Source organism: Xenia sp. Carnegie-2017, unplaced genomic scaffold, assembly GCF_021976095.1.
Source record: "Xenia sp. Carnegie-2017 unplaced genomic scaffold, XeniaSp_v1 HiC_scaffold_24, whole genome shotgun sequence".
In the NCBI taxonomy this organism is placed as follows: Eukaryota; Metazoa; Cnidaria; class Anthozoa; order Malacalcyonacea; family Xeniidae; genus Xenia; species Xenia sp. Carnegie-2017.
Window position 1 is genome coordinate 12,559,518 of NW_025813487.1, and position 27,068 is coordinate 12,586,585.

The 27,068-nt window shown below is 33.6% G+C and overlaps 3 protein-coding genes and 2 long non-coding RNA genes across 6 annotated transcripts; 4 read left to right on the top strand and 1 right to left on the bottom strand.

Moving 5' to 3' along the window:
* The first annotated feature begins 4,761 nt into the window (after window positions 1-4,761).
* LOC124452166 (adhesion G-protein coupled receptor D1-like) lies at window positions 4,762-9,777 on the top strand. The gene is made up of 10 exons (XM_047002752.1): window positions 4,762-5,218; window positions 5,287-5,511; window positions 5,923-6,319; window positions 6,420-6,596; window positions 6,789-6,998; window positions 8,024-8,180; window positions 8,249-8,385; window positions 9,030-9,284; window positions 9,361-9,441; window positions 9,637-9,777. Exons 2-9 carry the CDS (start codon window positions 5,441-5,443, stop codon window positions 9,403-9,405), a joined length of 1,449 nt encoding a protein of 482 aa, XP_046858708.1. The 5' UTR covers window positions 4,762-5,218; window positions 5,287-5,440; the 3' UTR covers window positions 9,406-9,441; window positions 9,637-9,777.
* Window positions 9,778-16,259: 6,482 nt separating this feature from the next.
* On the top strand, window positions 16,260-19,657 carry LOC124450458 (THAP domain-containing protein 5-like). Its single transcript, XM_047001154.1, has 3 exons — window positions 16,260-17,134; window positions 17,223-17,386; window positions 19,651-19,657. The coding sequence occupies exons 1-3, from the start codon at window positions 16,763-16,765 to the stop codon at window positions 19,655-19,657; spliced, it is 543 nt and encodes a 180-aa protein (XP_046857110.1). The 5' UTR covers window positions 16,260-16,762.
* Window positions 19,658-20,080: 423 nt separating this feature from the next.
* LOC124450459 lies at window positions 20,081-21,846 on the bottom strand. Of its 2 annotated transcripts, XM_047001156.1 has the most exons (3): window positions 21,333-21,846; window positions 20,976-21,218; window positions 20,081-20,365 (listed from the first exon to the last, which is right to left on the bottom strand). In XM_047001156.1, the coding sequence occupies exons 1-3, from the start codon at window positions 21,581-21,583 to the stop codon at window positions 20,329-20,331; spliced, it is 531 nt and encodes a 176-aa protein (XP_046857112.1). In that variant the 5' UTR covers window positions 21,584-21,846; the 3' UTR covers window positions 20,081-20,328. The 2 variants fall into 2 exon arrangements, 1 of the variants encoding a protein (XP_046857112.1); XR_006949982.1 differs by lacking the exons at window positions 20,081-20,365; window positions 21,333-21,846 and adding an exon at window positions 20,706-20,802 and having other exon boundaries at window positions 20,976-21,319.
* LOC124450470 lies at window positions 20,215-20,479 on the top strand. Its single transcript, XR_006949984.1, has 2 exons — window positions 20,215-20,319; window positions 20,399-20,479. It is a non-coding gene; the product is annotated as an uncharacterized LOC124450470 (long non-coding RNA).
* A 1,611-nt stretch (window positions 21,847-23,457) lies between the features above and the next one.
* LOC124450476 lies at window positions 23,458-25,812 on the top strand. Its single transcript, XR_006949991.1, has 3 exons — window positions 23,458-23,475; window positions 24,997-25,261; window positions 25,718-25,812. It is a non-coding gene; the product is annotated as an uncharacterized LOC124450476 (long non-coding RNA).
* The last annotated feature ends 1,256 nt before the right edge of the window (window positions 25,813-27,068 follow it).

Consider the following 27,068-nt stretch of genomic DNA (forward strand, 5'->3'; position numbering starts at 1 on the left):
GACGTCATAATATTTGGTCAAGTTTGCCTCTCAGGACATCCCTTTTTGAACAGATGGATGTCAAAGACTATTGTCCTAACTGTTCCGGTAATGGCTTTAAAAACGTTTATTTTTACTTCTACCCATATTAATGCAAGACTCAGTGTGATAATTCAGATACGTACTATTTCATCGAATACAAATCGTTACACATAAATGATTATGAAATATATTGAGTTTGGTTTATATTACATGGTTTTATCATCGCCAGTGTCGTGCAACAAGGTAGGATTGTCAGTAATAGTTCGATAAGTTTTTTTTGCTTTCACGATTGAATTAGTTAGACATGATAACATTATTATTTGTAGATAGTGTGTCTTGTGAATCTATATTGCAGTTATGTTTGTTGATAATCACAATACTTTATAATTTGATGAAATTTCCTCCAGTTATGACTTGTCAGTTCATATTCGCAAATATATGCAAAAATTATATATATAGTTTGTATTTGCAAATACATGTTATCAATAAAATTTATATTGTTGAGTATATGTAAGAGTTGTGTGTGTAACGCTCAATCTCTATTTTTCTTTGATCGTAGGAACCACTTTTTTCCTGAAGCATATAAAGTCTGGAATGTGTATATACGATGCTAATTTAACACAACCAATTAGTGAAACGCTTGATCTTCGTTATTTGGAACTTTCAGACAACTGCCTTGATCCAGCATCTCAGCTCAAATTTCTAGAGAATGGCGCCGTATTGAAATTGAATGTGCCAGGTTGTCTTGAAGAAGTAGAAAGTGCAACAGATTGTGATCTTTATATGTTAGGTATCGTCACTGATACAAGTATTATTAGTGATGGTGCTTGTGCTGACAACGAGGCTGTCGCCAAACCTCTTGGGGAGGTCTAATAACACGGTCTTACCGTCCAGTAAAAAGTAGTTCGTGTGTATTACATGGTACATCTCAAGGGCTGAAAGATACTCTTGGTATTGATCCATACCTACGATTAGCAGTTTGTAAAGATGAAGAAAACAAACGATTTCATTTTGGTACAGTAGCATGGCAAATCGGCTATTTTTATACCATAAGAATAAATTTTATACGTTAATGGCATGAAAGAGTTTCCTTTGATATCTCTTGATTGCTACTTTGATCAGTTCTTGAAACATAAAATCCAATACATTTTAGCCCATGTATCACATTTTGTATGTTTCCAATAGGGTCTGTGACATGTGCCGGACAAAAGATAACGAACGCCAACTGTAATAAAAATCAATATATGATAGTAAAGACTGCTTAATATCGTGGATTGAGCGAAGGAAGCATTTGTGGTTCGAGTTATAATTACAGTTGTAATACTAATGTTAGACGTTATCTAAAAAGACATTGTGATGGCTTGCACGAGTGTAATATAACAGTCGATAAAAATATCTTTCCTTCCAATACTTGTCCTGGTTTGGACAAGTATCTTTACTTTGAATATCAGTGTAACGACACAATGTCGTTATTCAAAGAGAATTGGGGTAAGTAATGTGTACATGAACACGTGCTATTGATTGATTTTAACTTGATGTCGACACATTTATACCTTAATATTTCTATAATCACTATCAATGCAACAATTCAGCCGCACTTCATCTGCAAATAAGAGATGAATCAAGCTATAACAATACCTGAATAGTTGAAAATAATGCGTAAGCAATGCATGTCTATCAATTAAATTTGTTGTACCTTTTTTTTAGTCACAGATGCACAGTTATCCCAGTGTACATTGCCAAACGAAGGCGTTGTGCAACTTTTTACCCAGCATGAAAATTTTTCTGTTTGTGAAGATGGTTCTTTGAATAGCCTGAAAGATAATGTTTGCCGTTGGCTTGGCTACCCCAAAGCTGACCAAAAAGAAAGATGGAAGCCGGCTATTAATATTTCAGTATTTAAAGCTGGAAATGTTAGCTGTGAAGTTAATGCAGCGACTTTAACTCAATGTACCATTACGCCAAATAATGGTTGTTCCATATATTCATATTTGAAATGTAAGTTTTATATATAATTATGCATATTTTTCCAGGGAAAAGAATACCTATTAGTATCAGTGTAGTGACGAATAGTATCAGTGTATTACTATACATTGTAGTATCAGTTTAGTGACTGGTTCATGAAACGATCACTTTATAGCTTACACTTCCACATGTAGCCAGATCATAAACTTTGGAAAAGTTGTTCGAATTAGTAGAAAAAGCATGGATCAACCTATCGTCTGCTTTTGCTTCGTGCATGTCATTTTCCCATGGCATTTTTGCCTGTTTGTATCAAGCCTTCCAACTCAAAAACCATTAAAACATTTTCAGTAGCTATGGATGAAGAGGCATTTTGTGAAAATGATGGCATTTCAACTATTACGTACATTACCATTATGTATTGGGTTGTATAAACCCCAGCATTGTCTTAAGTTATTTAGTAGAATCGTTCAGTGAGTTAATGTTATGGTTCATAAAATAATTTTTGTATACTTCTTTCTATTATAGTAATTTTTCGTTACTCACTTGTACAAACATAAATATCCGTAATTGCAATCAAAGCTATATTATTACCTATACATCTTATCATTCCAACTGTTCAGTGTTTCTATTAAAATCTCTTCTACTTAAGGTCGTGTATGTGATGACCCTGTATTAAAAAACACAAAAAACTTCCCAGACTCCTCGTTTACTGCCTCAGCCTCAACCCAGAACCATTGTGCAAAAGCTGCAAGAATATCAAGTGGAAGTTTATGATGTGCTCCTGCTGCTGATGTCAATCATTATCTTCAACTGAATTTCCCGAGTCTTTATACAGTTAACGCTATCGCAATCTTTGGAGACAGTTCAACTTCGAACCATGTAACCGAATATCATTTGAATACAAGCATTGACAGCGTAAGCGGGAAGTTGAGAAAGGTAACACTAGAAATTTTTGATTGCTTTTGTATTATCAATGAAGATGCGCACATAATAGAATTTTGGTGTAATTAGTGGTGATCAATTTATCACATAGCCCTATACATATTTTTAAGTGTCTTTGTAAGCTTCCTATTCTCTTCGCACTGAAGATGGTATAAAGTATGCCAAAACATGTTTGCCTTAACAAAAAATTTTTTCGTGTATTTTAAATGTTTTATGACAATTGTGCTACTACAAAGTTATAGGAAAATTGGTGGTAAATTTCAACTTTACTGTACAATTTGCATCAGTTATGAGTAAAGATCCTGAATTATGCGAACAGGACTTTCTCTTAAAGTAGAAAAAAAATTTCCTATACTTTGTTCATCGTTTTTAAAAAAACAGCTTAAAGAAAGTTTTAGTGTCATTAGTTTTGACAAAAATCCTCACCTTTGCTTGAAAAATATGACTGATAAAGCTTGATATATCCAGGAGTTTAAAAAAGCTGTTGCTAGGTACTTTTTACTCCAAAATGCAAATGTCTTCGTTTAAGCAAATGTTTTGTTAAACGAAGCCCTGGTTTTATCAGGGAATTTTCGATAAAGTTGATGTATTTATTGCACAAAATAAAACTTTTGTCAAATTACCTAGAATTCATTGGACATGGAAATTGCAGATTTTTCATTGGACAAGGAAGTTTCTAAAAAACGATTATACAGCCGACTGTGCTAACTGCATGTTCTGAGGTTTCTAATACACGTCTCTCTTATGAGTCTGCATTACTACATTTTCATGATCTTGGTCAACACATGAATTATTTCCTTTATAATAATTGAGAATTTGAAAGGGAACAAGAATGGTTACAGTGATGCAGCTATACAGAAATTCTCTGGAGGTATGAAAGCCAAAAGTTTGCGAATCATTCCAGTGAAGTTTGTTGGTAAACCGTGTTTACGAATTGAAGTGTGTGGTGGAGGTAAGAAGCAAAAGACACTCTTAATATACATACGTAGACAGAAAAAAAATTAATTAAAACAAATCTTTTCAAACGATTTAGAGTTTTCACACATGCATAAATAGACAAAAACAGAAAACCTATTTCGCATCAGCTCTATACGTGGTTAAAAATATTTCATTGAAAGGATGATTAACTCTGATATTTCTGTTGAGAAAGACGTTAAAATACAAAGATTGCTTTTTTTGCAACTGTTGAGATTAGTTATTATACGTTCTTCCTTTTCATGACATTTCATGGAATGAAAATGCTCAGTATTCTTTGTTTTCAACATAGATATGTATAATAAACTAGATAGTGCATTGCAGTATAGTGCCCTATCAAAAGTTGAAGCCAAAATAATGGGGTGCTTACATTGTTATCACCCGATTAGTAGGTCCCACTCGAGGAGTGAAATCCAATTTTAATATACGACATAGCTTTAATAACGACGTATTTCTGCAATTTTTGGAATTTAAGGCATGTATAAACATAGTAGATTTCATGGAATTGTTATTATGATTAATATTATGATCACTTTTTCGTATCAAGTAGGACCTTCCAATATGGTGGTCCTGGCTCATTGATATTTATATTACATGGATCGCGAGTTCCCAATAATTGGTGAGGGCAAAAATTTGAAGCCGGATGTAGACAGAAATAATTAGATGCGCCGCCATATTGAACAGTCCCACTTGTAATAATAATCTACATTAAAAAAAAACACCATAGCAATGAATTTTGGAGTGCAATGTTTTATTTTTGCCCTATTCAAGGCGTGATTGTGACTCTTATATGTATTTTTTAATTGGAAACCGTCGTGGGCATAATTTAAAAACATGAATGTTTCGCTTACCGTTTATAAGTGGGAGCTTGGGTCAATCTTCATAATTTAATGCAAAAAGATGAAGGAATTGCATTAAGAAATTCCGGTCCACGGAGCTCCTTCTGGATTCTTTTCTGGTGTTGTAGACAATGTTCTTTGATATCAAATGCTTAATTAACATCTGTTAAAAAAACTGGAAAAGCGACGGCAAATGAACGACTAGTGTTTGTGATTTTAGATTGAGAAATAACTTCTGCGGAGTTAAATCTTCTTAAATTCGTTGACATAAACATATTCATTATGTAGGATTTACAGTTTGATATTTTCATTATATGCAAGAAAAAAATGCAAAATAGCTTATAAACTAAATTAACATTATTTTGTTTCATGCCTTATCTTAAGAATGCTGCTCAAAGGTTGGTGGCACTCAGACCTGCCGTGGTGTTGATGAGTCAAAATGTTTATCAAAAGTAGTGGATCGCTTGGTAGATAAGGTAGGTTTTTAAAACCTCTGTTTTTAAGCTTAAACATTGGCATGGCTAAGCAAAATATATCCATACAGGTGCGCGACGAAAACCTTTCATCGAAAGATGTTTCAGAAATCATACGACAGACAAAAGTTGTTACGAAAGAAGGGGGACTAGTCAAACAAGACATCAGGAACATTGTGTTCATTTTAAAGAGAATACAAACAAAAAAAATGACACAAAGTGATCATGAGAACTTTATTCAATTGTCTAGTAACATTGTTGGCAGTGAGAGGAAAGAAGTATGGGGGCAAATACAGGTAATTAAAGTGAGAAAGATTAAAATTTGTATTGCTGTGTTTTCTATACACTAGTTTATATTTCCTCTTACTGTTATATGCAACAATCTTGAGTTGTTATATGGAAATGTAATGAGCACGTTGGTGAAATTAGTGTTGCAAGTTGTTATTGCAAGTTGTTGTATTACGGACTTCTCCGAATTATACACCCTTTACAGAATAAAATCCTGGATCTCCTTTATTGTAATGTACACTTAATGTACACGTAGGCTTAAATATATAGTTCATGTATATTTCATTCAAGCTAATAGCTAAGATGTTATCAGAACAAGTATTATAGATTCATTTATAATGATTGTAATGGTGTGCATCAATTAATTTTTTAATTGTCCTCTATTGAGTCCGGTATTCTTTGATTGTTCACCAGAATAGAAATGCCTTAGCGAAACAAATCATCAAAGGTGCAGATCTAGTTGCAAAAAAAATGATCGAAGAAAATGGAAAACCTGGAAAGGTGTTTGCATTCTCCAGCGACAATATTAAAATACTTTGTGTAAAGCTACCTGAAAATGAAGATATTAATCTCGTATCTGAGGGTGAAGGTGTTCAGTTTCGTGGACTAGTAACTCACGGTATAAAACAAGCTACTGTTGTCAAATATTCGTCAATTAAGGACATATTATCCTTCGAGGAATTACAAAAATCTGTGGATCACACTATACAGGCCAACAAGAATCTCACTATCCAGAGCACTATAATCTCTTTTACAACGACACCAAAATTTCTAAATGTTACTCGACATATCAAAATTGTTCTACAAAATAATCAGGTTTGTGTTTAACTAACAACTCTTAGCACCTGTATATTATTGTTGCTTTATTTTACTTTGTAAAGTCAATTATTACGTACACTCTTTTACATTGATATAGAGCAGTTTTTTAGACCCTGTATGGGAATGCGTGTTTATCGAGCCCAGTGTAAACGATAGCAAGTGGAGCCGTGAAGGATGTGAACTAAACGAAGCACAATCTTCGAAAGAAAAAGTTACTTGTGATTGTGATCATAACACAGCGTTTGCAATCTTGATGCATTTCTCAGATGTTCAGGTATTAATCCTGCAGTCCAGTTTACAGGTTTCTGTACTTAGCTGTAATAATAGTAATGTCATTCTTACATACGTGACATCAGTAAAGGTACAGCATTTTTCCTTTCTGATATAGCTTAAAACTTGCTGACAGATTTTTAGAGAGTGGAGTATTATAGAATTGCAAAGAATGCCTTTTATTCTCTTTTTTCAGTTAACAAAAAAACATCTAAAAGTTTTAGAATACATCTCAATCATTGGATGTTCAGTATCACTTTTGGCAATAATTTTTACACTCATCATGCACGTGTATTTTTGGAAACATGTAAAATCACCACGATGTATAGTTTTGATTAATCTTTGCATCGCCATTGGTTTTACCAATATCTTCTCAATAGTGGAAGGAGTTGCCAGAAGTAATCCGGTAATTATATCGAAGTAAATAGCTTTTTTAGATTTATAAAGAAGATATAACAAAAAGCAGCTGTTAAAATACAATTAGCATTACGCATTCACATAAAAAACTATGCTCTCTCAACATGACTTACACGATGAATTTGATTTTTTCCAGTGGTTCTTATGTTTTATATTCACAACTTTTGGTGTAGCCTGATTTCTTCCTCGTAAACATCATTTAGCTTATACGTGTATAAGTTTTTAAAGTGCCTTTATCATGTTTTTGAAGTCAGGTCTTTTAGATAGCTCAGATGATTTTGAACATTTTTGCAATATGTTTTGTAACTCAAAAATTTGATCATCGTGGATTTTTACTCCTTCAAATTTGATAGCTTTTTGCTTGGCCGTTATGCCAAAAAAATAGGGGGAGAGACTGGACTGACGTTAAATTGGGAACACGCGTTTAGAAATCATTACTAACAAATAGTTGTTTTGTCGCATTTTACATCGCAATTTGTTTTCATTTGTTTAAATTTGAAAAATAAGAATGTCTTCACATTCTATTGATTCTAACGATATTCAAACTGAATCCGAGACTAATTTTTTGATTGAAAATGAGATGGAAGTTAAAGATGATGCTCTGTAGTAGTAGTTGAGGATGATGCTCTGTAGTTTTAGGTGATGCTCTGATAACTGGTATCCACCAGTTACACAAGGCGAAGATGTGAGATAAGGCAATCATATCAAAAATCTGTTTATATAGGTGGTTTTCTACACGATCCTATGTAAAATATAGTGCAGCGTCCACAAAGTTAAATTTTTTTAACTATAAAATATATTGCAAAAGTGTATCAAATCGTCTAAGCTCTCTAAGTGATAAAAGATTAAGATCATGATATAAACACTTTAAAAAGAGAGTATGCAAAATGAAACCCACATGATAGTATAATTTTCTTTGCTTGACATATTAACTTTGTATAGTACATTTGACTTGCAATGTAAATTCATTTGACTAGGATTAGATACAATTGAAAACATTCGTATCTTTTACAGGATTTCTGTAAAGCAATTGCTGTTTTCTTGCATTTCTTCCTGTTGTCAGCGTTTGGCTGGATGCTGTGCGAAGGAATTCTACTTTACATCTTGCTCATTCGAATTTTTTATTGCGTTCATGGAAAGCATATCAAGATCTTCAGTTTTATTGGCTGGGGTAACATTGTAATTTGGTATTCAAATAGTGTCAAAAAATCCCTGATATAGATAAGCAATTCTTTTTAGGGATTCCGTTGATTACTGTCACCATATCACTTGCCGTTACTCAAAGCGAAGGATATGGCACCGACTATTACTGTTGGCTGAGTGCCAAAAATGAATTGAATTTGGCGTTTGTTCTACCGGCATGCCTTGTGATTTTTGTATGTTGCCATACTGCCAATGTTTTAAATCAATTTTTTACACGATGGCTACCGTAGCTGACCGGTTGTTCTAAAAATACGGGCATATGAATTACGAAGCCACTTTGTAAACTTAATAAATTTAGAAGTAAGATGATTTCCAGCTTTGTTTCGAGTGTGCTCCAAACATTGTACTGAGTTGAGACTCTATTTAGTTGGTCAAATAAGCTGCCAATCACATAGAACCGTAGGAAATTATATTTAAATGTTCGTTTATAAGTATTTGCGAGACATGAAAATATTATAATGAACGTATATTATTTTTTGTGATACAGTTCAACTATATAAAATGAAATTCTTTGCCTGCAATCTATAAAAAGGACATTTCAAAAATAAAAGTATTTATTAATTGTGATGCTAATATACAATCGTGTGCTAATTTTATGCATTTGTGCACAACTTGAAACGTCTCGTGTATTTTGCTCGTCTTTTAGTGATGAACGTACTCCAAGTCCAAATACCACCATGGCTAATGAATTTTTTTGTATGATGGCAAGTTTATCAATAAGATAAACTTGATTTATAAACCATTTTTTGTTTATTGGAGCTTCATATTGCACATTTACAAAAGCATACAATCAAACCAATCTATAATTCACTTTCAGGCCAACACAATCGTACTCATCATGGTAATCAGAAAAGTGATGAACTCACACAAAGTCAGACAACAAGAAAATATTGAGAAAGTAAAGAAAGGAGTAAGAGCTACAATTGTTCTCTTACCTATTCTTGGATTGACCTGGGTGTTTGGCTTGATAGCCATCAATGACGAGACTGTATTCTTCCGTTATCTTTTTGCCATTTTTGATTCCGCTCAAGGATTGCTTATATTCCTCTTTCACTGTGCTCTAAACAAGCAGGTGACGTAAGAGATCTTCTATATTATATTGTTGATGGGATAATGAGTTATTAACAAATGGTTTGTAATCATTTCAGATGCGAGAAGCTGTTCAAAAATGTTCACTCATTCATTTCTCTTAAATCTTAGTGGCAAGAAATCAACATACTTAGTAAATGGTGTGTTTATCAGAGAATTTCTTAATTTTTTTCCAGTATTTTAAATATGACAAAATGCTTTGTTAAGCGAAGTATTATTATAATTAATGGTATTTTGTCATCACATTTTATTTAATTATTAGAATGCGTTGAAGTTAACTTACTTACTTCAAACAAATAAAAATTGTGAAATTAACTGGTTTATTTGGTTTTCAGTTTCTTCCAGTCATAAACAAAATTTTCTTGATGAAAAGAAAGCTTATAAAATAGTTAAAAATGGTGAAAAAGGGAAAATGCAAAGTGACGTCTACTATAAAGAGGAATATTCTCTTCAATCTCAAAAAGGCGGTAATAACTATTCCTTTTTAGACGTTTTTATATCACCACATTTTAAACTAAAGCGTTTTCACTAAGAATAGATTTACTGCAAAAGAGAGCAAAGATGGCAGTGAAAAAAAGTTTGCAAGCAAGGATTTGAAGTTGAAATTTGTAAACTTCTACTTAAAAGTGGACATAAATACGTCAAATTGCTTGCAATTATCTGAATATTTTTAAGACAGTAAAAAGGTATATGCAAAGTACACTTCACAAACATTCTAAATGTAACGTGTAAAGATAATTTGCAACTTTATTTCGTGCGTTACCATTGTGCGTAAGAGAAAGTAGTTATAGTAGTAATAAAAAACTAAAACTGTTTTAAATGATCTTGCAATGAAATTTTTTAAATTTGATGATTTTAAACTGGTGTTCAACATTCACTTATTAGTACATTGTCTTATTTATTTACAAATGTTTTGCGCATTTTTTAGGATCAGTTTAAATTCTGCTACCGGGCAGTGGCTTTGTGCATTGCAGTCGTGGGATGATTGCTCAAATTTCACGGAAATGAAGGAAAGTTGAATTTTTAAAAAGTAAAAACTATCAAAAAACTGTCATACGTATTTTTAAACGATACAGGTTAAGAAATGTAGTGCCTTGTGAAAGAATATAGCTCAACACGAAGAATTAATTGTATTAATTACATTATTATTAACATAACTAAAGCTAGTGATATAATATTTCATATTATTGGGGTGTAAAAATATTCAGTTTAGGTTTAGTCATTATTTGAAAGACTTTTTGGAGATGCAACAATTCAGATTATTTACATATTTATATACATAAAATTTGATACTAAGAATAAACGCGGTAGACAAACATTGTCTAAATTAATCACAAAATTCAAAATAATCACTTACGGTCTGTCGTTTAAAAGATCCGTTACCAGTGTGTTACCAAAGCTTAGCATCATTTACAAAGCTCGGTCTGAAGTTCAGCACTATCTCTATTCACATTCAAACATTTTATAATCTTTACTGTATTTGGAAATTCTGTTCTCACTGTTAACAATTTATTAACAACAGAATTACATATGTGAGTTTTGCCTTGCTCAAAGATCGCGTGAATAGTCTTTGCAGATTTGAAAAATATTTTTGAAAAGTTTTACAAAATAAAACACAGTTTACACAGACTTCTATTACAAAAGGCTTATGTCATCACTTGTTATGTTCTTATTTTATGCAGTTTCATGTTATTAGTTGTTTTGTTCTTTTTCTTATGTCATTCATGTCTTCATTTGTCTTGTTCTTATTTTTATGTCATCCATGTCTTCAATTGTTTTGTTCTTATTCTTATGTCGTAAAGTTTTGAGCATGCGCTATAAACTACGTCACGTCTTCTCTCGGACGCTGCGGACACTGGTGCAAACGTTTTGAAAATTGAAAGTTTTCGACATTCTTAGCGATGTCGCGTGAACCAAGGTGCACGTGATTAAAATATACCAATCGCACCGAGTCACTATACTGTGGAAAACAAAATCATGGCAGACAAGTCACATGCTAGTACCATTGAGTTCTATAATAACTGGAGGGGCTAACTTTACTGGGGCGAAGATGCCAAAAAAATGGCGGCCAACGGACGTATTTCCACTGAAATGATCGCTTTGCAGAAAAATAATATTCTCGACCTCCCCCTGGTGTCTATAGTAAATTATAAAGAATTTTCAAAAACAAACACGATATCACAGAATATGGATATCGTTAGTTCCATATTCTGTGACGATATCTTTTTTGGCATTTCTTTTATAATGCCATCACTTCAATCGTTCAATTGTTGGATGTCGTAGTTTCCACAAAAAGGAACATATCGCTTCTCACAGGTGAGGTAGTTGTTTCTTTTGTTAGTCCGTCAACGATTGAAAAGCAATTATACATGCACTTGAAAAGCCATAAAATACATATTAAAGGTCGTATTTTTTAAGACTGACTTGAACGCCAAATATACTGATGTTTTCCTGTTTTTGTCTATAAAATTCTGCATACTTTTCCGTCATTTGTTAATGCATGAAATCGTAAATTTACCCATTTATTTGCAAAATAGTTTCCCTAAAGCAAAAAAGACCCTGCACACATTTTTCTCTGTGAGTAAGTATCAAAAAGAAATGATCAGCCCCAACGGTACCCATGATTTGGAGGCGAGCTTGTTATGTTCTATTTGCTGACAACATGCAGGGAAGATCAAGGAGTAAAAATGACTGGAAGATGTTATTGACCAGGCAGAGTCTTAAAAAATGACAATGCTGTAAAGATAATTGATTTATTGTCTGCCGTATCCAGAGTTATTTAATTTGATTGTGGTCAAATTCTATGGATGGAGACAATGGATTCACTAAGGATGCCTTGAATGCTTTGAAGTTAAAGTTCATGATCCAAAGAAAGATGGCAAGAAGGTTGTGTGTGTTTTGATGCTTAATGAAATGTCAATTCACAAACATGTAAAATGTAAGGCCATAAAGTTTGTGTCTATGTAAACATTTGTACTGAGATTGATGATGACTCGATGCAGATGTGAAGCTTCAAACTGTATAAGCCATTGGGTTTTATGTAACTTAATGTTTAAATCATGTCATATCTTTATCAAAATATTTTAGTCGAGTGTTGTTTGAATGTTACTAATATCTATTGCACTATACTGAAGCATTAAAGATTCAGTGATGAAACCTTTAAAGTTACTGTACTGTATATTTCTTATATATTTCTTATATTTCTTTAAGAAAAATTTGAGCTTATTTACCTATTAGAGTACAGAATGGAGATTTATCATATGCATTATTGCTGCTTTTTTAAAGAAAAGTTTTTCACTTTTCAAAGCTTTTCTACAAATTTTTTGCTTCTTATTTCTTATCATGAAATTGATGATATAGAGGTAATATAATCCAATAACTTTCTAATTTCTAAAAAGCTTTTAAGCTTCTAGCATAAAAGTACACTATAGGTATGTAATTCATTTGGTTTTATTGCCTTGCTATGACATATCTACTTGCACTTCATCATTCTTGTATGAACAAAACACCAGATGTGATTGCTCAGAGAACAAAATGCACTACTAACTGCTTATGAAATTTATTATTGAGGTGAAAAATGTGTTAATCATTCAAATTGTGTACTTATATTGCAAATATAGGAAAAACAAAACAAAGTGAAAAAGAAGGGTAGAAGTATTAAAACTACAAATGAATTATAAACACCATTGGAAGCATAAGTGTTTTGATGATTATTTGCATTTTGCCCAATTCATATATCAATACAACAAAATCAAAATGTGCTACAACTTTACAAATATTTGATGCAGTTGCACTTCAGAACATCACAAAAAGGTTACTTAAAGTAATTTCTATACAATATTGTTTGTTTTCATTTACCAAACCTATGCAGACTTGAGTCTTTTTGAAATTTCTTATGAAACTCAATTACAGAAAATCCATAAATATCCAGAGATTTAATATGTACTTTTTTAAAGAAACAAGTAAAAATCCTACAATTGTGGCGAAAAAAGCCATTGCCCATTGCATGAAAAGAAGCAAAATAGCAATGATAACAATTAAGCTAACTTCTCTCTCGTGAACCGTGGAGATGAATTATTATTATCCTTTTTTGTATAGACTAAAGAGTTTAATCGATTAAACAATATTGACGCTGTTAAGAAAACGACGCACATCTGCATTCATACATGTGCAGCCGACATATAGGTCTTTCGTCGATAGTTAGAAATGCATCCTTGTAGGAGCAGATAACTGACAACCTTTGTTGACTCGCTGTTATGAATTTAAGGTTTTTACCTTGATTTTCATCAAAAAATTGCTTGCCGAATCCCAAATACACACAATATTTTCCTCACTCTTTTCTCAGGAGGGATTGGGAAATTGTGAAATTTTCGGAAAAGCGGTCAATTTCGGTAAATCTCAGCGGCAAACGACGAAATCCGCCATTTTTTGGCATCATCAGATATCTAAGGCCGCGCTTGAGATAGCCGCTCCAGTTATTATAGAACTCAATGGCTAGTACACAATCTTTTGAACCAAAATCAGGGCATTTGTGACAACCACCTTCAGTAGAACAAATACAAATAACACATCCAACTCTAATGACGCTAGCAACACCAAATTTATCGTGCCACAACAGCATGATTTCGAAGAACAGTATGACGATGATCAATTGGACGATATTGTGTGATATTCGCCTTTACTTTTTCCATCTAGATAGATTCGCCTCACCCAAAATCGTTTTCTGTATTTCCTTCTTTCTAATCGCCGTCTTAATAATATCAGTATCAACAGTCTTCTTAAAGCTGCTATCTTTGACTGGTTTTTAAATCAGCGCGTGCAAAAAAGCTTAATGGAGATTTGTTTTTGAACGCGCGAACGAATTATGGGAAGTGCCAGTTCCGCGCGCGCGGGCAAAGCGACCTTAATGGAAATTGTCTTACGAGTTTGTCAATGACTTAGATTTGTCTAACAAGTACGCACTCATCAATTCATTCATAGTTGTTGCCTACATTTTGATGTTTGGTCATCAGTTAAAAGAACGCGTCGCTACTGTTTCTTTAATTAGTTATATGTGAGCATCTAAGCTCACATTCAGCGCAAACGGTGAGTTTTTTGCCCAGCTTGTCCAAAAATATCAAACATGCTTGATATGCGAAAAAAAGGTTGCATTAAAAGATGCTTATTAAATGATGCATGTGTTTGCTCTGGCTGACAGGCTTGCGTAAACCGAGGAGACCTTTGGGAGAACTCGAGAGCAGATCAATATAAGGCCGAGATTAAAGTTTGAGTTGTGTATAGCTTTGCAGTGTATCTTTCATATATTCTGTTTGGATTGTATGTTGTAAAGTTTCTTCTGCCGAAAATTAACAAAATTTATAAAGTACGATGTCAAAAAAGAGTAGGAACACAGTTTCTGAGAACTTGAATAAAGCAGATAAATGCAACAGCTGAAACGTGCGTGTGACATTGCGTGGGCAAGATGTATTTAGTATTGCATAGGCAAGGATATTGGTCCATAGCGTAGCTATCAGAGCCCTCTATTCGTAATTCGTAAACAAAGCAATGCAATGTTTTGTGCATTGCTTTGTTTAATGTCTGTCAATTTGTTTTCACTTGTCTTACTTATGTGTCATTCATGTATTTACTTGTCTTGTACTTAATTTTATGTCATTCATGCCTTCAATTCTCTTGTTTTTAGTATTATATCAATTATGTCTTGAGAAGATAACATTGGTTTTCGTCTGAATAATTCTTGACATCATGCTTTGTCTTGTTATTCTTATGTCATTTGTAATCACTTGTCTTATGTTATTTATTTCTTATTTGTTTTATAAAACCTTAAACTTTGAAATTGACTTTTTTTTACGTTCCACTGGTGATAAGTCTTTTTGTCCTAAATTTTTTACTTTAATAACGGCGCCTCTATGTTTTTCCACTGTTTTAGACATCCCAGCCACGACAAAATGGTACATCATTTTGGTTGCCGTCATTTCAGGAATCATTCTCATCATTGTTTTCTGTTCAATTATTCTAATTTATCGTCGACGTTTTGTATTGAACAACAAAAATAAACAAAATGATCAACTTCAGTCCCCTGGTATAGAGAGCACAGACGTAAACAATGGAGCCTATGAAGAAATAAAGTTATCTGACATATCTAAAAGAAACGATAATGAGGCTTTGACAGACCGTGATGACTTAAATTATCAAATACTAGACGTATCAAAAATGGACAGGGAAGAAAATTATCAGTCTTTAATGGATATGCCTTACGTCAATATCAAAGATAAAACGTATCAAGACTGAAGAAAGTTCACATATGTACCATTTCTCATGTAATGAATGAAAAATAATAAAAGTGAACTTTTATATGGCATGTAACTTATGTTAAGTGTCAAAGACATGTATCACCAGCTTTAAATTAGCGAAGGTCTCATGTTTCCACTGTTCTAAAAAGCCTAGCTAGCATTTACAAAAATGGTACGTTCTTTTCGCTATGCTAACTGCACAAATTGCTCTCTTTTTTTTAATCTCTTCACTATTTATAGAAGCGATAGAGTTAATGAACAATCAGCTTTGTCAAACATGAATTAAGAAATGATAATGAGTCATTAACAGTATTTGCTAATCCAAGGTATTAAGAAATGAATAGAGAAGATGATTATCAATCTTTAATGGAGGATGATAACGATTTGTCTTATGTAAGTGTGAAAAAAATTGATGACAATAAATGGTGAAATGCATTAGATAGATACACCATCAACAATGAAATGAGATGAGGAAGGAAAGTAAAATTACAAAGAATGGATTAAAGTGCTACTGAAGTGAAATTTTCATATTTCGTTTTTCGATACAAACGTTTTCTCTGTATTTTACTGATCATTTTGAGCTATCGCCCACTGAATATAGTCGATGGGAACGCATGGAACTTTGCGTTCAAACATGGCATATTTGCTTGTTTTGATGCGAATTTGACTTTGAGTGCGTGACGTCATTTAAAGGACGGAAGTTCAATTTTAAAGCTCTTAGTATATAAAAATTATATACGAACAAGCATATTTCCAACTGGAATTTTACATATTTTATAACTTCTCTTCGCAAAAATTGCGTATATTTAGTGACAAATGAGCAACACGCATAGGTAAGCAACATTTACAATCGATTAGAGTTTTATAAACTTCTTGAATTAACTTATATTTCTCAATAAACTGGGTGCCGCATCCTTCACGAAGTCTGCGGTTTTAACACACACGCAATGTTATCAGAAACTAACTGTACCGCGCTTATTTCCAATCATCCAATGTATACTACTTTTATAAACTTCTGGATTAGACTTATCATTCTTATCATATGGGTGTCGCATCCTTGACGTAGTCTGTGGTTTTAAAACCCATGCAATATTATCACAACGCACATAATATAAGGAGAATAATTTTTTATTAAGTTAGTCAAACGTAACGATACACCGCAAGTTAAAATATGGCGAGTAGGCAAAATTCTGCAAAAAATCGTCAAGGAGGACAATATTGTGTTGTTGGTTGGCCCAACGGAAAAAGTTGTACAAACAGTCAACACACAGAGGGTGTCTCAGTACATCGTTTCCCCATGAATGACAAGGAGAGGCTGAGTAAATGGACAAAATTTGTTAGGAGACATAGGCCAAAATTCGTTCCTCAGCAGTACTCTGTGCTATGTTCAATGCGTTTCGCAGATTATGCATTCACCGTGAACGCAACAGTTGCAAAATCGCTAAACATGAGACGACAATTGCGCTCTGATGCTGTTCCAACCATAGACTCTGTAAAAGGCATTTCAATCCAAGGTGATAAGAGCAATCGCGACCGCAGAGTTGTAAGTACAAAATTATACAAGTTAAATTACACTAGTTTGTATGCACAACCTGGAAATGCATGTAAATGTGTCTTATTATCTTCAACAGGTGTTGCGTGAAGTAACACGAAGTGTAAAAGATGTTGAACCCGCTGTTAAACATACTGATGATGATGGGAATTCTGACGAGTGTAACACGACAGAAAGCGTTGATAGTGAACCAGTTAGAGAGGATTCACCAGAACCGCTGCCAAAACAAGAGCAAGTTGAAATGTGCAGTAGATGTGACATACTTGCCAAAAAAGTTACAAAACTACAAAAGAAACTCAGTTGGTTAAAAAAATCAAAAAAAAGGCTGAGCGACAGTTTAATCATGGTACGTATTTACTTCTTGAAATAGGTGGTAAATAAATGTATTGAGAATAAGGTGCTTTGTATAAAATTTTTTTTTTTTTGAAATAACAGGTTCTTTACGAAATAGTCAGAACTTGACCCGTTGGTGTAAATACATTTTATACAACGTTTGTCATCGACCATTGGAAATTTACGCACTGTTACCTATTCTACGTTTTAGGAAAGTGAAGTAATGAGCCAAATGAATTTTTTAATATCGGCGATGTCCAGGATATTATTGGTGATCCTGACATTACAGCTATGGATTGGCAATATGAAGACGAACCGTTTTCATCACAAGATGAAGCTGAAGATTCCCAGTCGAAAAACACTGTTAGGTGAGTTACAGCATAAATGTCGTAGAAAACGAAGTTCAACTTGTATGAATATGTGCTTAATTCTGTTTAGCATGGAACCTGGTACCCTGCCATGTGACGAACCCAAATTCATTGTCTTTTATGGCATGCTCATATCACTGTTCAGCATGTTTTGCTTCAATTGCAAAAGTCCAAATCCTCAGGTGGAAATCAAAAAGAAAGGTTCAATGGCTGTTGTAACTCAATGTTGTTCTATTTGTGGACCAACTAGAAATTTTCAATGGAACAGTCAGCCATATGTATTGGGAAGGCACGGCTGGAAATCTCATGACAAGTTTTGCCATTCTGATGTCAGGTGTCAGCATAAGTAAAGTGTTTTTACTATTCAAGCATTTGGGCCTTTGTTCAATCACCAGCAGAGCATATTATTTACATCAAAACAAGTTCCTGGTCCCCTCAGTGTTATTGCACTGGGAGAAGTATCAAAAAGCCCTGATTGAAAATGTGAAAAATATAGAAAATGCTACTTGGTCTGGTGATGGCAGATTTGATTCGATGGGCCACAGTGCTAAGTACTGTTCTTACTCCATGTTTTGTAACAGTATTTCCAAAATAGTTCATTTTGACATCAGACAGGTAGTCATAATATTTTTTTCAACTAATAAACAAATATTTTCATGTACATTTAAGATAATCAGTTCATTTTACTTGAACAAGACCTCAAAATAATATTATAGTTTTACATAAACTTCATTACCTTTCGTATAGTCAAATCAGTCTGGTAGTAGCAATGCCATGGAGTTGGATGGAGCTCAAAGATGCTTCAAGTTTCTTCAAGATAGTGGACTACAAATTCCAATATTTATTAGCGATCGTCACAAAGGGATTGCAAAGTGGATTCGAACATCTGAGAAGGAAACCCAGCACTTCAATGATTTGTGGCATGTTTGCAAAGGACTTTCCAAAACAATATTAAAGGCTAGTAAAGAAAAAGGCTGTGAGTTGCTGGTGTTTTGGATTAAAGGTATCCGCAACCACTTATATTGGTCGGCTATGTCTACTAAGATGGGATATGGAGATATGATTGTGGCAAAATGGAAATCCATTGCTAGGCACATTACAAACAAGCATGAAAACCATCCAGATTAGTTGTTTCCTAAATGTGCTCATGGAGAGCTAGATGAACGTCTATGGCTTCAAGTTGGTATGAGCATGCACACATTTAGGGGGTGTTTACATGAATCCGGAATGACTTTTAATCCCGATCGAAACGTGATGTCAATCCGTGTTTACATGGGAAATCAACACAAGGATTGACATTTTGCGGGAATTTTGAAATTTGAAGATGGAGAACAAAAACATTATAGCAACCCTTTTTTTTTCTGTTGTTCCTGCGTTAATACAGCTTAACACTTGCATGAAACTAATTGTTGTTTTTCTTCGCACTTATTTTAACCCATTTAGCCTCTTTATTTGCTTACGAGCTTCAATTTGCCAGAAGGCAATACCCATGGCACATGCGTGCTTCGTCATTAATCACAATATCATTCCAGAATGAAACTCAATTCGCGTTTACATGAGATTTAAAGTAAATTTCGATCCGGAATGAAATTAGGAATGAACTCGATCCGGATCGAGTTGTGACTCATTCCGGACTTATGTAAACATACAATAGAATTTCTTTTAAAGTGGAATGAGTTCGTTCCGGATCGAAAGTCATTCCGGATTCATGTAAACACCCCCTTAGGCAGCAAGACAGAATTGAGATTGTTAAAATGTCTAAAATGTTATTTACCACTTTTCAGATGGGATTGTATTCTTTTTAAGGAACTAAATCATATCAGCGACTTTCCTCCATGCTGTTGAAAAAATCTGTTCTCAAAGATGTTAAAAAACTATCTTCAGAAGCACAAACTAGTTGTCTCGAAGGTTTTCATTCAACATTAAATGGTTGGCATCCAAAGATGACCCACTTTTCTTGGCTTGGTACATATTGCAGGTAACTTGTAATCACCGTTCTCTATCTGCCAAGGCTTTTTTACTTGTTCCTAGTCAAGAAAAAAAATTACATAGTAAATGGTTTGTTCTGTTTAGGCACGTACTGGCAGTACTTCATTTCAATGAAAACCTTCACAGACAGCCAAAAAAAAAAAATGGAACACCATATTATTCTGTGACATACCCAAAATTTAAATCAGGGATGAAGTAGTAAGAACTGTTTCTTCAGCACCATCATATTGTAAGTTTAGCATGTATGCATTGGTACTCTTGACTTACACATCTAACCACTTGTCATTTTTCCAGACTATGTTAATGAAATCAAAAATGTCATGGTTCTTAGTTGTGAGGAATCCATGGACAACATATTTAGGAAGTATAAGGAAAAAGTCCCAGAAGCCTTAAACAAAACGTTCTCGGATCGAATTTCCAAAATTGAGGCAATCCAATGGCATTTGGATAGGAAACAACTATCTTCAACACCATTGTTTCCCACATGTAAGTTGTTCATGCTACCATGTATAATAGGTATGGCCAGTGCATTCTAAAAGTAAACACATTAAATTGTTATTTATAGATCAACAGCAAGATGTACTGCAAGCAAAAGGTTTAGACAAAGAAAAACAAGCTGCTTCAACAGGTCCTTCAGATCCAAAAAGCGCTTATGCAAAAATTGTGGACAGCCAATGAAAGGACATCAAAAGTCATTGTCCACAAGAATTACTTGACAAATATTCTTAGCAGGCCAACTTTAAAGTTAGTTATAAAATAATATACTATGCTACAAAAATGTTTCCTACTTCTATCAGTTTCTTTCCTGTGCTGACTTGTAGCCAGCATGTTCTTGGCCTAGGGATTTCGTAATGGAAATCGTTTTGGATGTCTGTGTAGATACATGCAGGTAATGGTCTAGAATTTTCCCAACCAAGGCATCCACACAGCCATCGAATGACCCAACGGTATGCAACTGCTCTCAAGTATCTATGAGAAATTCAAAATAGTAATTTCTATTTGATTATTTATTTTGACTTCACACAACAAAATTGTGAAGCATCACAGCACAATAATGAACCACATAAAGGTAAAAGTAGAGATACATGGCAAGATATTAATCATTTGTTACAAAACAAAATTAGAAATCAAAATGTACTAACTCATTTTCATGTATTCTACGACGCTTGTATGACCTTCCATCTTGGTCTCTTAGAAGTGAGCCAACATTCTTCAAGACTGTAGCATGTGTCATAATCGTGTACTCTTCGTGAAGAGTAACACAGCTAATTTTTTCAATGCTACCATCGAATACCAGTTTATGTAAAGTAGGCCCAACCTCTTGACAACAACGGTATTCAATGGCATCTGTCAGCAGTTGAGTACGACACAAGCTACATGCACACCTATAAAAAAGTGGTTTGTTATCATATTTATGCACCACGACATAAGGGACAAAATACCATGTTTAATTCATGGTTTAATTTCTTCTAGAGTTCTAATAACATTTATCAACTTACCACTTATCTAACTGAACGGTTCCTTCGAACCTCGCTTCCAATGTTCGAGGTTCTAAGCCATCTGCGTCTTCTTCGACCGACACTAAATTCTCTCCGACTCTGTTCGCAAGAGGTTCATTTTCGTAAGGATTTACCACTGAATTAGCCACAATTGTATCCTCATCGCCGGAATTCGAAAGTAAATTTTCATTTGCCATATCTGAGTTTTCAGTATCCGAACTGCGTTCGCTTTCACTGCTTGAAGAACTCATATTTTATTGTGTATATGTGTTAAAAATCTAACAAAATACTAGTAAATCAATGCTCATACTTCGACTTCCGTCCTTTTAATTACGTCACATCCGTATAATATTTCAGTAGTAAAAATTCGCACGCGTAACCCAACTTTGAGCAAAAATTTATTGATGATCCCGTGCTTCAATATGCATAAAAATTATACCAAAGTGATCAGGAAAGATAGAACTATTTGATTATAGAAAAAAATCGATACCCAAAATTTCACTTCAGTAGCACTTTAAATAAGAAAGCTTTGTCTCAGTTTAAATAATGCTTTATGATAAACCTTTTCTTAATTCGCTTACGAAGAAAATTGTAAAAATGCCTAAATTAAAATGATCCTTTATCGTTGTATTGTATTTTGAAAATATGCAACAAAGTTGATGTCTTGAGGTCAAGAGCATTATGAGGTCAAGAGCATTAGGGAAATACGTCAGCAAACGTCTATTTGATAACAAAAGATCTCGAGGCAACCATGTTATTACATATGCTGCTAATGACTTAATGTGGGCAATGACCATATACAGTCTCTGATCAATAACAATTCATATCGGCGGTCCATTACAGCTAATTTTACAAACAAATCTAAACAAGTTTCGAAAAGCGAAAAGCAAAAAATTTGAAAACAAAAAGAAAACAGGAGTGAATGCCAACTTTTACAAAACAGCGAGGACAAAAAAGTAAAGAAAGCCTCGCTTAAGTTCAAATAATCCTGTATAATAAACCTTTTATTAACTTCGTTTATTCGCTCTTCGAGCCTGCGAGGTCTGCATATAAAGAATTAAATGATCCGATATTTATCTTAAAAGACTTCCCAATTACTAAAGGCCTTATATTGCAACTAATTTTAATGTGGTATTTCGAAATTTATGTATTTCTACATGTTCTCTCTCCACCTCTCTCCACAATACTTAAGAGCTAATTAAGAAATATATTGCAAAAAAATTTGTAAAAATTGCCTAAATTAAAATCATCCTATCAAGTTTTAATATAGTTTGATATAATATCTCACAAAGTGGCCGTCCAATGCATAAACTAAAAGTTTGTAATTTAAAAAATTATAATTAATATCGAAATGATGTTTTTTGATTGTTTATGCTGAGCCCAATCGATTGAACACTATTTAATAATTAAGTCAGTATTGCTTGAAGCATTGTTTTTCTTGTCATTTTTCACTTTATTTGCGCCGCTGTCGTATTGTGTCCATCGTTAAAACAAACACCTGAAGGCAATAAAGGTACAGCTAGTATTACGTAGTAAAAATTTACTGTATAGTTCAGTCCTACACAATTTGTTGTATTTAGGGCTTGAAATTTTGTTAATGACTGTCAGCAAAATTGAATTTACTGTTGGTAAAGTTGATAGTCAAAAACTTAAAATGCGTTATGGGAACAATACAATATTCTTCGTCATTGAGCACTTAAAGCCATTAACCGGTTTTGCCATGTTTGCCCACTTTAGATGCATTATTTGTGCTTCGTTGCTTCGTAGCTATAAACAGAGGTAATTCTTACAATGTCAAAAACTTTATCTATTATAACATTGCTTCGTCAACCAACCACAGCATCCAAATTTCCTAACATATAAAGTATTATTGTTGATTTGTAAAGGATAGGATTTGACGCAAAATAAATTCTATAAAATGTTGACTAACTGGGGCAGATGGCATGAGTGTTTGTATATACTCAAAACGCCACTGCACACTCTAGGAAACAGCCTTGGCCAGCAGTTGCAAGTAAAACGTTGCGAAAGCCACAACTCTTTTGTTCGTCTGACTTGTATGTATCTTAATTTTTCTCTGTTTGTTTAAGGTGTATTTCTTCAGTCGCTTTATTGTGTCCATTTTTCAATTAGTAAAAGAACAAAGGTAAGTTGTGATGTAGTTGATAGTAAAACGGAAGATTCTATATCTTCGATGCTCTGTTAACATTTAATATTGCAAAATTTTTCTTTGACTTAGTTTGGCAAATAAGTGTTAATACGAAAACCGCACAAATTCCGCCCCCCGATGATTTGATTATTATTGTAAATGAAGGGATTTTTTCATTTACCACAATATCTCCATGCTTGATGTAGGATTGGGGACAGGTTTCACATTAATATTTTGATTCGTATATTTATATATTATCACATTTTTCGCTCAAATCTCTCAACTACATCAAAAACAAACCCTATTCCACTGTTCTGTAAATATATTCGTTCTTCAGCGGAACCTGCAAAAAATTAAAAAGAAATCCGCTTGAGATTTTCAATTCTTATGGAGTATTCATTGTCAGTTAGTACTCCACGAATAACTGCAAACAAAGGATGAACGACAAGCTTCGAAAAATGAAAAAGTTGCAAAATATTTCAAAGATTTTCTGTGATATTTCTGTAAATTTTTATAAAAGAATTTGAGCAATCTCAAGATAACGGTGAAACCCAAAACTACTTAGCTGCCCTTAGTATCGACGTTCGTTTATTTTGTAAGGTCTTCCTCCTCAATAGAGAAAAAGATCCGCGGTGCATGTAATGTAAATATCTAACACCCTTTCAAAATTATTTTTTGGTCATTATCTTTTGAAATTTTTAATTTATTTGGTTAACTTTTCAACTGTAACTTTTTGAATTTGTCAACTGAGCAATTTAGCTGTTTTATAGCTGCTAATGTGTTGAATTCGATGAACTAAAAATTCGAATGAAAATACAATACGGGTATAGCATTAGAGACAATACGGGTATAACTATACAGCTATAGAGGCTAGGTTACAAGAAATTGTAAAGTACTTTATGATTTCATAGGTTTTCTACATGTATCATGACATAACAGGAAATTGAAATGAAATAGCTAATGGGAAGCTCTGCATGCAAAATTGTTATTTTCATATTCAGATAAAGAATTTTAACATCGTCCTGGGTTTTAATCTATTGTATCTAAAATAAATTATTTCCTTTGATTTTAATTTGATCTCGCTTTCTTCGCTTCCTTAGCGCTATCCACTAAAAGGCATTTTTTCATCGTTCACTAAATATCTTGAAACACAAAAAGTTGAAATTTATATTGAACCGAGTAAGACGAATAAAGCATAAATTGAAAGATAACCAAGTTTCATTATTTTAAAAAAATTATAACCACGTACATATATAATAGCTACAGTGGCTACCATTAAGAGAGTCATCATGCAGCCATATGAGACTAACTCGATCTATTTCTGAACAGTTTTTCTCGCTGCACAATTTTGCTGATATGACTTTTTTAGATATTGCTCACATATTGCTCAAAAATACGTTTTGATCGTGATCTGCTTGCATCAAAGATGTAATTGTGACGTAGACATTGTTGATCTATATGTAAATTTAAAGTCTTCGGTGATAACGTACATACATCCAACAAACAATTATACTTTAGAGCTTTACTGTATATCCTTGGATCTATGCAATGATGAGTTTAATGATATGGTGGTTATTTTGGCTGTCATTCCGTCAAGGATTCACAATGAAAATGGGTTGGAATGAAGAACTTGAGTTTTGTGAGGAAGAATGGAAGAAATTTGTGGCGGACAAAATTGAAATCGATTCGAAATGCAACAATACTCGTACACGTTGTTGTGTTGAGGAGAAGAAATATCTTTTGGAGCGATTTAAAATGTTTAGTGAAATATGTCCTCTTGAAGGTAATGTAAACAGCAGTTCAGTTTACAATAAGTACAGAACATCAACTAGAAATGTACTTGGTAAACAATCACAGCACTTATATTACTGAGGTACTGTTTAATTTAAATAACGGTAATTGAAACGGTGTTCTTAGAAATTGCAATAAAGTAAGGTACCTAAAGTAAATGGTTTGAGCCCGTAAGGTACATGTTAAAGTAGTCAACATTGACGCAGCATAATCTTTCGTTCATTGTTCATCTGTCTAGTTACAAAAGCAAAGTATTATGAGAGTAGAGTCAAAAATAGTAATATATGCAATTATATGATGCAGTCTGTATAGTTATTGTCTATTTGGGTTTAAGGAAGACTTTCGATTCAATATGAATAGTTTGCAACATTTTGTGGCGAAATCAGTGTCACTTTCTACTTGTTCTTTTTCTCCTGACAACCAGTTAAAGATAACTTTATTTATTTAGGGACATGTGGATGCAGCCCGATTATTTTGAACTTTACTGTTGGGTCATATGTCATAACGAAATCTCATCGTCACTATCGTTTTTTACGTTTGTATCGTTATATGATACAACCAAAAGACTTTACATGTTCACATAAGTACATAAATGAAAGAACAGAAAAATCAAGACGCTACCACATTGTTAGATTTTGGGTCGGACAACAGAAAATCCCTTACAAGTATGTTTTATACGGTGGAAAAAGTCACACTTGTTATGTTGTCTTCAACGTGAAAATAAAACCAGGTACATGCAAGGGCAGTTTATTTTAGTTTCTCCTGTGTCAGTTTAATTTATAGTGCACCAATGTGATTATAGTGCTATATATTCAACTTTGCTCAAATCCATACGGCACTTTGACCTATATTCAATTCATCATGTACGTATACTCTTAAGTGAATTTCTTTGCAGTTGCAAAACTAATAGAATACACCCCGGAACAGCCAAACATGTTTAATTCGTCATACATATACTATAATGTAAACCTGTAAAAGAGTAAAAGCTCAATTCAGGTATTTTTATTATTAAGAGCACTATTTCACAGCCCAACTTAAATGAACTCCACCAGAAAAGAGTGTACAGCTTACAAAGTTCACAATTCAGTTTTGCATTGAATTATATATTTCTTGTCTTCATGTTTCTATAATACTGACCTTAATCATCAACTTTTTCTTGGCACATATTTGTATTCAGTGTTCAGATAAACTTCATTTTCATCAAAAACGAAAGATATGGGAGTTTATACAGTTTAAGCTTCACAGATGAGTTGGTGAAGTTGAAAAACCAGCTTTCGGCCAACAATCTTAAAAAATTTTAAAAGAAACAGATTCCATATTTTGCCTGATAAATCACTAAAATTGTGTAAGCAAACAATAACTCTCCTCCTTCCGTAGGAACAGACCGTGCGCCGTAAAAGCTGTATTAATGGATTTTTTACACTTTTCAACTTGTTCGTAAAATTTTTCTTTCTCCATGCCAATGAACTAAAATACATGGAACGCTACATCAAGGAAATAATTGAAGCCATATTTTACGCCACACACGCGGGATTTTACCCAAGACACGCGCGTTTAGTGTTTCGAGATTCTTTCGCGGAGTAATAGTTAATTGACTACACACTCGTGTCGGGGGTAAAGTCTCGCGTGTCTGGGGTAAAATCGCAGCTTCAAAAAATTATTAGGGTTTTGTATTACAGGTAGCGTTTCATGTATTTCAGCTCAATGCTCCATGCTGGATGCCTTAAAGTCTTGCATACGCCATTATTTTTAAAATGACTCTCAACAGCAATTGGTTTATTTAATTCTTTAGAAAGGTT

Excerpts from the sequence above, each read along its gene's own strand:
- LOC124450458 (XM_047001154.1), top strand. The coding sequence starts at position 16,763 with ATGGCGAGTAGGCAAAATTCTGCAAAAAATCGTCAAGGAGGACAATAT. Across the intron at positions 17,135-17,222 it reads GCAATCGCGACCGCAGAGTT|GTGTTGCGTGAAGTAACACG; the intron begins GTAAGTACAAAA and ends TATCTTCAACAG.
- LOC124452166 (XM_047002752.1), top strand. The coding sequence starts at position 5,441 with ATGAGAACTTTATTCAATTGTCTAGTAACATTGTTGGCAGTGAGAGGA. Across the intron at positions 8,181-8,248 it reads CTTCAGTTTTATTGGCTGGG|GGATTCCGTTGATTACTGTC; the intron begins GTAACATTGTAA and ends AATTCTTTTTAG. Across the intron at positions 8,386-9,029 it reads CGGCATGCCTTGTGATTTTT|GCCAACACAATCGTACTCAT; the intron begins GTATGTTGCCAT and ends ATTCACTTTCAG.
- LOC124450459 (XM_047001156.1), bottom strand. The coding sequence starts at position 21,583 with ATGAGTTCTTCAAGCAGTGAAAGCGAACGCAGTTCGGATACTGAAAAC. Across the intron at positions 21,219-21,332 it reads ACCGTTCAGTTAGATAAGTG|GTGTGCATGTAGCTTGTGTC; the intron begins GTAAGTTGATAA and ends ACTTTTTTATAG. Across the intron at positions 20,366-20,975 it reads CGTAGAATACATGAAAATGA|AATGCACTGGCCATACCTAT; the intron begins GTTAGTACATTT and ends GTTTACTTTTAG.